The 12,954-nt window shown below is 43.7% G+C and overlaps 1 protein-coding gene across 1 annotated transcript in view; it reads right to left on the bottom strand.

The window, feature by feature from the left end:
* The window catches only part of APBA1 (amyloid beta (A4) precursor protein-binding, family A, member 1), a 321,554-nt gene that overhangs the window by 20,274 nt on the left and 288,326 nt on the right, over positions 1 to 12,954 (bottom strand). The window contains exons 6-10 of the mRNA XM_006894407.1: positions 7,217 to 7,249; positions 6,047 to 6,133; positions 5,157 to 5,342; positions 3,469 to 3,648; positions 536 to 748 (exon numbers count right to left, since the gene is read on the bottom strand). Coding sequence (XP_006894469.1) covers positions 536 to 748; positions 3,469 to 3,648; positions 5,157 to 5,342; positions 6,047 to 6,133; positions 7,217 to 7,249 — 699 coding nt within the window. The remainder of the gene's footprint in view (positions 1 to 535; positions 749 to 3,468; positions 3,649 to 5,156; positions 5,343 to 6,046; positions 6,134 to 7,216; positions 7,250 to 12,954) is intronic.

The following is a 12,954-nucleotide window of genomic DNA, read 5'->3' as shown; positions in this document are numbered from 1 at the left end:
AATGGGTTTATTTTTCGATTTTTGTGGTACTTTGTGATGGGAGCCCAGGCGTGGCACAAGTCATGTGATCCATATATGCCATCCTTGATCAGAAAACACCTATGGGGAAGAATCTTGAAATAGTACCTTGAAGGTGAGTTAAAAACAAAAAGCCAGTTGCATCAAACTGACTCCAACTAATGGCAACAATCCCACGTGTGTTAGAGGAGGGCTGTCTCCACACGGTTTTTAAACAGCTCAGTTTTTGGATGGTAATAAGGCCTTTCTTCCAAGGTGCCTCTAGGTGGCTTCCAACCACCAACCTCTCAGTGAATAGCCGAGCACCTAACCTGCAGCACTGCCCTGGGGCTCTGAGGTAAGTGACCTCAGTGCAAAGCTTTCAAGGGTGCTGACCACCAGAACACGCTCATGCGCAGTAACGATCTAGGCTGCAGGCCCCCAGAACACGGTCATGCGCAATAAAGATCTGGGCTGCAGTCACCTTCCCTCCTTTGTCAGGTCTGCACAGAAGCTCATTTCTCCCATGCCTAGGTACCTTAATAATGCTCTGGCAGGTGGACAGGGGCAGGCCCACCAGGCTGGTGCCATTGATGGACATGATCTGGTCGCCAATATTCAGCTTCCCGGACTTCTCGGCGGGGCCTCCGTGCATCATGTTGGCTATGATCACTGTGGGCAGGATGGAGCCCCAGCCGGACTCCACTATCACCACGCCCAGGATTTCTCCCTTCTGCTTCTCTATGAAAACCTGGAAGGAGAGAAACCAGAAGGGTCAGTCAGCAATCACTCGGGGCAGTGCTAGAAAGCAGAGCAGTCAGTCTGCTTCTTTGGTCTTAAGAAGTAAGACTCTCATAATGATTTCAAGACCATCAGATCCTCTACATTCTACAGCACCTAGTGTTTGTACATAACAATTAGACATACATCTTAGACTTCTTAATGCCCTCTCTAATAAATGACATTGTGTTTGTAAATAGATTTTATTTGTTCCATTAATGAGGCCATACCAATGTAGGCTGTGTTCTAAATCACTTCTTTTTAGGCTTTTTAAAAATTATTATTAAATTTTATTAGTTTTAATGAACATTTACAGGGATTTTGGGTTTTCATTCCTTCATTGCTGCACCGTATCACTTCTATAAAGAGCAGATCCTGGCAAGAAGGGAGCACATGGTAGGACAAAAAAAAAACAACCATATTTTTTTTTAAAACGAGTATTTACTTGAACTCACTTTTTTTTAAATCTTTTTTTTTTAAATTGAGATTTTAATGAAAGTTTATAGAGATTTTGGATTTCCATTTATTCATTGTTGCACATTTTCCTCCCTGCCCACTCCTCCTCCCAGTTGGGTTTTCTCTTTGAAAAGTAAAAAAAACAAAACAAAACACTTTCATTGTTATACAAGTCCCCCCCCTTCCCCCTGTCCACTCCCCCATGAAGCTCTCATTCTGGACTTTTGTCATGACAAGAATACCTAATCATATATCCTTTCAAACAGTTCTCTCTCTTATCTGTTTCAATGTGAATACATTTTTTATCCCCTCTTTTCTTAGAAAACAGCCAACATTTAAGGATTGCGTGGGAGCCAGGGAACCCGGGAGAGTCCAGAGCTAGCAAGAAGGGGAGGATTCCAAGGCCCTGATTTGAACATAAAGCCTTCAGAACTGTGAGAAATTAAGCACTGGTTCTTTAAAAGCACCCATAGTGGCCTGCGTAGTACAGACATTTGGCAGATAACTAGGACACAAGCTTATACCCTCTCTTGTGAGTCTCTCTCCTCACATAAGCAATCTTGCTCAACAATACACCAGGTTTTCCTTTCACTCTCCTCACTGGGGACAGCACTGGTGGCACCTTGTGATTTCAGGAAATAGCGTTTGGATTCTATGCGCACTTCCCCCATCCCACATTAATAAATGTGGTTCACAAATTCTAATATTTAATTTAGCATCCTTTGGTTAAAAATAAATGTGTAACAGTAGTGCTTCTCTGCAAGGAAAAAACTGAAGAGAAAGAGGGGAAGAAGCTGGAACGATCACTGTTCTCCAATGGTGAGGGGACAGGAGGACTGTGTGCATGTGGTGGTGGCCTCTGCTGGCCAGGCTGAGAGGATGACTGGTATGGGATGCCTGTAGTTTGGTGAGGTCTGCAGAGATGCCACAGCAGGAGCCATTTCCTGGAGGTATCCAACAAAGACCGAGTATGTCTATTCTTTACTTATTCATATTCTTAGAGACATATACTGATACAGACATCACAGTCTCTGTTGCTTCTGCCTGCCAAAATCCCCCTGCAGGCTGGTAGTTCTTCTCCCTGGGTGGTGTAGCTCACAGCTGGAACCTTCCCTGGAAAACTGCCCTTAGCTAAATGGAGACCCCTCCCAGCCTTGGCCAATGACTGTCTCATATCCCACCAACCTGTTGTGTATGGGTAACACCAGTTGTTAATCATCTAGGCTTGGGAGCCAATTTTATTTCTACACATAAATATAAAAGGGGTGTGTTAGGTTTTTTGGTACATACCTCAAGTTTATATTCAATTTTCCAAAAATACAACTAATATAATTGACCTTGTCCAAGGTGGGAAAATTCTGTCCTATGACGTGTGGCCCAGAGGTTCCCTTGGGCAGACTGTAGCTCACCTCCGGAGAGGCCACCTTTTCTGAGCATCCTCCACTCCTCACTTCCACACTCCCTTCCCCCAAGCATACCTTCTTGGTAAATCTCATGACTGCTAATCCTTGTCCCAGGCTCTGCTTCTAGACACCTGAGCCAAGACACTTAACACAAACTAGTGGCTAAATTATCACTTTGTCATGAAATGTTCTCATCACCTACTGGAGAAAGTCCAGATTTCCTCACTGGGCTCAAGAGCCCTCCATTCTGACTAGAGCTTCTGTGCTCGTGTCTCTGTCCTTTCCTCCACACCTGTCTGCCCAGCCATGCTGCTCTCATCTAGGACTCTCCACACAAATCGTCAGCTTTCTGATGTTTACGATTCTGCATTTATGTCCGCTTAGCTTTCTCGTGCCCTACAATTCCCAAATAAGATCCAGACCCCCAAGTCATTTCTGTCTTCCTTCTAATTCTCCTTGGCTGCTCAGTTGAAACAATTAGGTCTTTCCTGAAGGGTGCAGCATACATGTGAAATCTATCTTTTTCAGGCTCCAAGACACTACTCTGAATGGTGCCTTGCTCTGTTACTGGAAGGGCAGAATTCAGATCCTCTTAGTCCATGGGGCACACTGAACACTCAGCCCAGGACCCCAGGGAGCAAAAGGTTCTCTTCCATGCTGTCTCAATGCTGTCATGGCAGTGAGAATGGGGAGCCAAGAGAGGCAGCAGTCCTTCGCAACGACCCCCAGCACTACACACCAGACCCTCAGCTGCTCAGCCTTCCCCCATAGCTGACCCTGAACCCCTGCCCAGTTCATCCAGCTTCGGGGATAATTTCAAGCAAGTACTTACATCTTTGCAGTTTTCAGACTTGGAGAAGTGAATCAGGTCATCATTGTACATGTCCTGGGTATTGAGGAGGTCACTGTACTCCTTCTGGCTGAGATCTTCAGGGTTAATCCCATTGGCCCTGAGGAATTCCTGGTATGCTACACTAAATGCCTGCCCAATGGACTGTGCGATCAGCTGGGCCTGGAGGAGCAGCCAGAAACAAGAAGATGCAGGTCAGTGGGGCAGTGGGGCAGAGGATGCCCTTCCCCAGCAGAACCAAGGAGCCCTGGACATCAGCCAAGCCAGTGGCTCCACATGGGGACATTAAGGTCGCCAGGGCCACTTCTGAAATTAGGGGAGGTTTCTGGTTATGACAGGAAGAAGCTGAGTGAACGGAAGTCACAGGCTGGACATTCCACAGTGCAAAAAAAGGACTGTGTGACGAGGAGGGGCTCTGCATCCAGCACAATCTTCAACCATCCCCTGGTCAGCCGTGTAGATGCAACATCTATCTCTTGTTATCTGAGTCTAGGACTCAACTCAGTCCTGCTTGGCTCACATGTTTAAGGGTCCAAGGGTTATATAAAGGGTTATAGTGGTTTCAACCCACCCAGAGGAGCCTCAGGAGGCGGCCTGGTGATCCGCTTTGGAGTCACAGCCATGAAAACCGGATGGAGCACAGGCCTATCCTAGGAGCTCGAACTGACTCCACAGTGTCCTTCCTGTTCATCCTCACATGTCTCCCAGTCACATCCCTGCCTCAGGGCCTCTGCACTGTTCATTCCTCATTCACTTTATTCTAGTCTCCACACAAAAGTGATTGTCTCAGAAAGGACTTAGTTGACCACCTTGCTGGAAACAGACTTGTCCCTCTGTCCTAAGATGCTCCTCTTAAAGTCACCAGTTACTGTTGAGCTGACTTTGACGTGCAGTGATTCCCTGGCTGTCAGAGTAGTTCTGTGTTACACATGGTTTTCAATGTTAGTTTTCCAGCAAAGACAGCCAGGTCTTTCCTCTGTGTGGGCTCAAATTGCCAACCTTTCATTTAGCATCCAAGCAAATTCACTGTTTGTACCAGCGAGGCACTCGTTACAGCATTTACTTACTCATCCATTGCCTTTAAGCCAGAACCGACAAATAGCTGACCCTCCAGGGGGTTTTCAGAGGTGGTAAATCTCATGGGAGGAGAAGGCCTACTTTTCTCCTATGGAGCAGCTGGTGGGTTTGAACAGCCTGCCTTTGGGCTGGAAGCACATCTCCTTACCCACTAGGCCACCAGAGCTCTCTAAGTATCTGTCAGTTCCAACTCAAGGGCAATGAACAACTACTACCTAATTTTATGTTGAGAACTTATTTATCGATTTGATTTTTCACCTCCCTGTACACCTAATGATGGGTAACTAGTCTCTTTCATTCAACCTTCTATCCTTCGCACTAGAACAGCGCCTGACACATCTCATCACTGCCATCAAGCTGGAGCTGACTCGTAGCCGACCCTCCACTGGGTTTACAAGGCTGTACGCTGACTGGGAAGGAGATTGCCCATCTCTCTCCCAAAGAAAATCACATAGGAAAGGCTTATTAATATATGATTAATGAGGCTGATTAATATTAAATATGATGACTATTTCCAGATTGTGGGAAATAGGAACTGGCCATCCGAGCCTGGCCAAAGCCACGTGGAGGTAGAGTGGGCGAGGCAGGCTTACGTCCTCCGACTCGAAGACGTGGCAGATCATTTTGTACTGCCGTTTTCCGTCCTGGGAGGGGTGGGAGGCTTCCACGTTCTCCTGGGAGTTGGAGCGGGGCATCCGCCTGCGGGCCATGAGCACAACGATGTTTCCGATGTCGGCAATGTAGGAGATGGTCCTCAGGGGGTGGTCCATCATTGTTTCCTGGAGGGAGGCAGGGAGAGGTCAGTGCAATACAAGTGACCCCAAGGAGAGCTAGGCTCCTGCAGGTCATCAGGGGTGGTCTGTGCAGGGGCTGCGGTTCTTGGAGAGGCCTTACTCACACCCTGACTGGCCGGAAGCCTCCCCTTCTGCTAATAATCAGAGCAGAAAACTTATAGCAGATAGAAATAAAGAAGACTTATATTCTAATAACTTACAGCCAGGGACGGTGGAGGAGAGGAAGACCTTGGATGAGATGGATTGACACAGTAACTGGGGCAATGGAGGTAGGAGTATTGGAGTCAGTGAGACTGGCTCAGGATAGGCCAGGCTTCAGAGCTGTTGTACATAGAGTCACTGTGAGTTGCAGACAATTTGATGGTACATAACACCACCACCGCAGTCATTAAACCGTTTGCTCGGTTAGTTAAAAATGACACAAAAAATCTACATGAGGTAGTCATATTTTTTCCCCTCTTGTGTGTGCATGTACATGCGAGTGATTTAGAAATAAAAATTCTTAAAAGGCTAATCTCATTCAAATAGATGAATCTTCTAATACAGAAGCACTGTTAACACGTATTATCCGGGTTTTTTATTTCCCCCGGGTCAGCGGCTACAGGACTGAGTATCTGGGACACCTGCATACGTCTCCTACCCACCAAGCTGCTGGGCTTCATCCCCTGGAGAGGTGGGTTGGCTCATACCTGTGTGTCGGCATTCAATACTTTGATTCTCTGGGTAGATATGAAGAGATCCACTTCTGTCATTGGCTGAGATTCACCCTCAGGAGCCTGGGAGGGAAAATGCACCGAGAAGCAGCTTTAGTAAGTGAATCCAACTCAGATGCAGGGAGAGGTTAGTGCACACACAGAGGCAGCAAGACACAGTCACCAGGACAGCAATGCAGACTCCAGAACTAGATGCCCAGCGTGGAAGGGCCCACGTGGAAGAAAGACGAAGGGAATGGACACTGGCATCTCTAGGTTAAGGGGAAAAGGCAAAAGATACTTAAAATATTTTAAGATTAAAACATGTTAAAAAAATTAAAATACCTCTTGCATTTTCCCTGGAAGCAGTAGTAACCACTATAATAGACTATTGGAAATACAGGAAAACTATAGGAACAGATTGCGGTCAACCCTTTCTGCATGTGTTTCAGAGCTGAATGGATGGGAGGGAAGATTCATTAAGTGTGGCTCCTGGATAAGCCAGAGTTCTCCCTGCCTCAACTAACTGGGCAGTATTCATAGCAGGCACAAAGCAAACTACTGGGACGCTGCCTGGTAAGAGGGTCTTCATGTTCGCACAGCATCTCAGTAGCCACAGAAGCAGTAACCCACTCCAGAAACCATCCCATTAAGAAAGAGCCCCGACATCTCCATGTCCCGTGAGTAGTTTATAAGCATCTAGAAGCTCCACAACCAAATAAAAAACAAAACAAAAGCACACCAGTTTGTTTAACACAGGGCTTCACTCTGCACACGTGTGGTTATTAGCGAGTTTTCTTTTTTGCATCCAGCAATCTGACAAATCCACAAGTCAAACAGAACTGTGATTGGACAGACCCAAGTCCCTGCCACCTCAATCCTCCTGGAAGGGTGAAATGTTCTCACTGGGTTAGGATTCATTTAGCATCTCCAATCTGCTCCCTGTCATTACCCGGAAGTGAAATGACTCATGAGCAACAGAAAACGGCCACTTTAGGCAACGGATTTTGGAGAAACGTTGGCTTATGGGGGCGGTTTAAAAAGAAAATCTGAACAAAAACTTGCTGGATGCAGAAAACAAAATCACGAAATAATAAAAAGGCAAAACGTAAACAAATGAAAAAGAACAGGCATAACATCAAGCTGATGAACTTGTTTGTACTGCACCTTCTTCCTGCTTTTGGCTAATTTCTGGGCCATCTGCTTAGCATGGAACAAACAGAGACAGGAGAACAGTTAGAAAAGAATTTACAGAGACTCAAAGAGGGAACTAACAAACTAGTCTTGATTAGTGGTAGAAAGCAATTTTGTGGGAGGAGAACTGTTTTTTGGTTTTTTTTTTTTTAAATAACTCTAAAGACAATCAATCTTCTAATTAAGAATTTATTAGGTGGCAGGGCAGGGAAGAAGGAAATGAAAGCATTCAAATGCTACTTCTGACACTTAACTGTAATTGCTGTTTCTGAGGGAACAACTTTCAGTTTGGGTGATTTTCTTTACTGTATGCCTTTTCCCTATTTCATTGATTCTGCCTCCATCTTTATTATTTCCTTATTCTCCCCCACCCGCCCCTGCCTTGAGTTACTTTGTTGACCTTTTTATAGCTTTAATTGTGATGAAAACTTAAAGGAGAGACTGTCAAGCTTTTTTATTTAAAGCTACTAATTTATTTTTATTTAAAGCTATGAATCCTTCTCTGCACACTGCTTCAGCTGCATCTCACAAATTCTGATATGTTGAACATTAATTACTGTCCTACTTAAAATATTTTCTAATGTCCCCTGTGATTTCTCTTTGCATCTTAGATAACTTAGAATTCTATTATTAATTTCAACATAGTTGGGTACTTTCGAGTTATCTTTTTGTTACTGATTTCTAAATTAATTCCAATGAGGCCAGAGAATGTGGCTTCCTATGATTTGAAATTTAATGTCATGACCATATATCTCAGCATGTGATCAATTTCGGTGGATGTTTTCTGTGTAGATTTTAAATGCTGTAGTTGTTCAGAATAGTGCTCTGCCGGTGTCAGTGTGTCAGTAAGTCAGATATACTGGTGGGAATATTCTGTCCTTAATGCTGTTTTTTGCTTGCTTATTCTATCATTTATCAAGACCATATTTACTATGATCTTCAGTAGTAATTTCCAATTTGTCCATGTCTTCTTTTGGCTCTGTCAATCAAACTTTCTGTTTTATATATTTTTAGCTATTTTATAAGGCATCTATACATTTATGATGACTATGTTTTCTTGTTGAAAAAATTCTTAGTTTCGTGAAATACTTCTTTTTATCTTTAGTAATACTTCTTGCCTTAAATTTGCATGCTATTAATCTAGACTGGGCCTAACTAGAATTGAGTATTTCCTGCTGATAAAAAGTAGAATCTAGAGTCAGATTGTCTAACACCAAACTCTAGCTCTACCAAGGTTTGGCTTTACGACTGTATGACAGTATCTCTGTGCCTCAGTTAGACCTTTTGAGGCTGCTTTGAAGCTAGAAAGAACACTTAAGAAAAGTCTCTCGTGCTTCATAAATACTGTATCTGTGCCCGTTTTCTTTTTTAAAAAGAGTGTTATTATTCATCTTTGCCAGAATGCAGTTTCCTGGCTTTGGCCAGGTCTGTGGTCTATATGGACCCTGGCAAGTGAATGACTTGGCCACAGCGCTGCGGTGATAGGTGCACACGGAGGAAGAATTTCTCTCACACCCCTCAGTGCTCACGTGGCAGGAAAGCTCTTTTGATCTCAGCAGTGCATCTCTATTTTATTGCTGACTAAAAGGTGTTGCTTGTAATATCTCATGATAGAGAAACCCGCTGAATCAGCAACACAAACACCAACTAGGTGACCTTGGGTATACCCCACGGTTTGTTCTGGTGGTCATGAGTGTAAATGCTATTTATTCTAACAGCTGGACATCACAGTGGAAGTATTTCAGGACTGAAGGGGTGGTCCTATGCTGATGCTTCATCACCTACCATACAGAAAACTGAGTATCCTGGTCTAACTCAGTTATAATTCTCATGACTACAGACTACTTCAAGTCCTTAGGGGTTGTTTCCTACCACTTTCCTGAGATGGTGTGGCTACAACACAATAACTTCATTGTTCTTAATGCCCAAACCTAACAGTGGTTAGTCTGAATTCCTTAACTCTCTAGGGAACTAGGATCTGAAGGGACCCCTTCAAATGTGCCCGCCAACAACAGAATAATAACCAGATTGTTTGTTACTGCAACTGGTGATGAAGAAGAGAACTCAAAAGTAAATGGGGTGTCATGGCAGGTAGTCAGGAAGAATTTTTATGAAGTTAAAAATTTTTTTAAATGTATTTAGAGTCATACCATAACATCCAATCACTTATGGCCTCCTAGTGCCTGAGGCAAAAGCTGGACCTAAAAATGCAGATCTAGCACTGGACATGAGGAGGGCAGGCAGTTTCCGGAGCCAGAACACAACCCTGGAGCAGCAGACAGCGGTTCTCAGGAAACTTAAGTACAGTATGTGCCACAAAGCCAGAATGACAACATCCATTTAAATTCTCACATTTCACGGGATTGATTATGGCTTATCACCCAGTGGCGTGTGGTGCAGAGGGCAGACAATGGGCACCGTCCACCCTGCCACTCAATCAACAAATGCACATTGAGTGTTTGCTGCTGTTCCGATACTTCACTCATGTTGGGATCCTCTCAATTCGGCCCTCCTCTGTCTGCCTAGCATCTACTGACATTGCACTTACCATGTGCCAGAGTCCTTCTAAGTGTTTCACATGCATCCATGTGAAAGCCTGTGAGGTAGGCACTACATTCCTCTCCTATTTCTGAAGAGGAAACAGAAACGCAGAGGCTAAATAATATGCCCAACATCACACAGCACAGCCAATACATGGTCAGAGAGATTCAAACCCAGGCAATCAGATACTACACTCCAAACCTCTTGCTGTATAACCTAATTTTCTACCTATAAATATCTCAGGTTATCTGACTGATAAGTGGGTTAATATATCCAACTTCACCAGATTCCCTTTCCACCCAATTCTGAAGAGCAAATGAAATAATATACAGAGGGTCTCATATAAATATTAATATCATTCTTGCTGACTGCGGACTGCGAGTCAGATGGGAAATAACATGACTTTGACAAAGCTAAAAAAACAAATCAAAACCACACCATTGCTTTTGACTTTGGACTGGCACATAAAGACTCTCTAGGACAGAGCAGACCTCATAGGGTCTCCTGGCTATAATATTTACAGATGAAGACTTGTCATAGCTTCTTCCCTTAGAATTAGCCAGAGGGCTCAAACTGGCAACTTTTCAGTTTGCATGCCAGTATTTAACCACTATGCTATAAGGGCTCCTTAGACAGAGCTATAATGATACTAGTGTTATATGTAATGTCAAGTTCGAAGCAATCCATAGCTAACCCTCCAGGGGGTTTTCAGAGGCAGTTAACTGCACAGAAGGAGACTGCATCTTTCTCCCATGCAGCAACTTGTGAATTCAAACCATGTGCCTTCGGATTGTCAGTGTAACTCCTTACCACTAGGCCACCAGAGCTCCCTATAATAAATGATAACGATAGGAAATGTAATTGTTTGATTAAATAATAAAACTTGACAATCATAAGAAATCATAAAAGAATGGGAAGCTTTGACCTTTTGGGACAAATGAATAAAGACAGATACAAGAAGTGTTTGATAATGAATGTTCCTTACAAAAATGCACAGATGAAAAAAAATAACAGTGTGTCATTTGCAATCTAAATGCACAAGTTTTACAAATGTAGAAAGAGTAGAGATATGTACATCACACTCGGTGTGGGCGTGAAGCTGTCTGTACAGCCTGGGCAGGGCCCAGAAGACCACCGTGTCCACTGACGGAAGAGCAGGGAATGAAGTGGGGACGATGATGAAACAGAAAGACGAGATGCCGTGGACAGAGAAAAAGACAAATGAATGTATTATTCTGGCCTAAAGTTTGGTTTTCTCTTCATTCTACCCTGGACCCCCATGGTTGTCATGCGTTGGAATCCACCCGAGTGCACTAAGTTTGGTTTTGTTTTTAGAGAGAAGTTAGGCATAACTCATACCCTTTTCAGGGAAGGAGGGGATCTCTACTTTAGGTCAAGATGAAATATTGATGGTACTGAGGGCAAAGCTCTCTTTAGATTTTTTTTTTTAGCTCTCTTTAGATTTTGTCTAAAATGTGTTCTGGGGGATACTAAGCAACAGGATGTGGATAGTATTGGGAGGTGTTAGTTAAACACAAATGTGCATAATGCAGGACTTCTCAGAGCCTTTAACAGGAAGACATTTGGGGCAAATGTTTTGAACAGGGATCTGTTCCGCAGGGTTTATCCACCTTTCTTGCCACTTGCCAGTGTAATCTATTTGGTGACAAGCATTACTCTGGCTGGCAAGAAAGCTACAGGGCACGTGTGGAGAAAGCAGCAGCAGCCCATCCTCCATAAGGCAGTGGTTCTCAAGCTGCAGCTCATATCAGCTCCTGGAAGGCTTGCTACAAAAACGGAGCCCTGGACTCCATTCACTGAGTTTCTGATTTGGTGAGTACTGGGGTGAGGCCTGAAGGTCTGCATTTTTCACAATTTCCTAGATGATGTGGATGGTTTGGGTCTGGGGACCACACTTTTGAGGATCACTGCTCTAGTTATTTTTTAAGATATGTGGGGCGTCTTATAAAGATACTAGTTTCTCTAAAGAATGTCAAACAATGAAGACAGAGAAAACCTATTAAAGAGTATTTAAGTATGAAAAAAACATAAAACCAACAACAAACTCTAAAAAAATCAGCTATCTTCTATTTTGCTTATTTCTCATAAAAAGAGAAGCCTTTTAATGTCTAGTTCTCTGATTTGCCTCACCTTGCACTACTGTCATCTAACCACCTTTATCAAGGCCAGAGCTGTGTCTCTGTTATTTTTTTTAACCTCCAAAAATGCTCAGTGTAAGTGTTTGTGTATAGATGGTTTGTTTTTTGGGCAAATTTAAGTAGAAAATGCCTCGTCAAACCATAAATTCTAAATTCTCTACCTGGCAATAACTATATTTGTAAATTCCTTGCTAAACTAAAAAAAAAAAAACCAAAACAACAAACTAATTTTTAAAGCAACAAGTAGCCATTCAATGATAGTGTTCAGTTCTGGTATGTACTTGGTGCTAGGTGAGAGGGATGGACAATGCAATCAACAATGGGAACAGGCATTTTAGAAGCTTGCTCTGACATGGGAGGTCCTGTTCAACGTTTGCTCAGAGACACCAGACACCAGGCACATCTCATTCCAGCAGGCCACACAGTGAGAATGTGCTTGGCTTCATGCTCATCCTTTAGATCAAATAAAATGATCTGGGTAGGGGGAAGAGGGTAGGACAAAACTGAGGAGAGTAAGGGAAGAATAAAGGATCGGAAAAGAAAAGGGGGAACTATTCAGTCTTTGTTTATATGAAAGCACTAGGTGGAAAATTACTAGACAACATTTGGTTGAGGGTGTTGCTGAACAGTCTGCAAATGTCCACACAACTTTTCACACTTCCTCCTGCAGAGGGAGCTCTGGTGGCCGACTGGTTAAAGAGTTGCACTGCCAACCTGAAGACACTTGGTTTGAATCCACCAGCTGCTCTGCAGTGGACAGAGGGGCAGTCTTATCCCGTGAGATTTACAGCCTCTGAAAACCTACTGGAGGGTCAGGTCCAAGTCAGTCCCGCCCTGATGGCACATAACAACAACAACAACAATCTGTGACACAGAGTATAGAATCTGTAGCTTCCTTCCGCTGTGCAGCTTTCCTAGTGGGGTGCCTTGAATAAGCCATTCCTAAAGCATCAGTCTCTCTTTAGGAATGCACGTGACGTCGCCTCTCTTAGAAACCAGTGTCTTCTGTGC

Source organism: Elephantulus edwardii, unplaced genomic scaffold (assembly GCF_000299155.1).
Source record: "Elephantulus edwardii isolate Elephantulus edwardi_28Jun2011 unplaced genomic scaffold, EleEdw1.0 scaffold00141, whole genome shotgun sequence".
Taxonomy (NCBI): domain Eukaryota; kingdom Metazoa; phylum Chordata; class Mammalia; order Macroscelidea; family Macroscelididae; genus Elephantulus; species Elephantulus edwardii.
The sequence above is the reverse complement of the archived record's forward strand: the minus strand, read 5'-3'. Positions and strand labels throughout refer to the sequence as shown.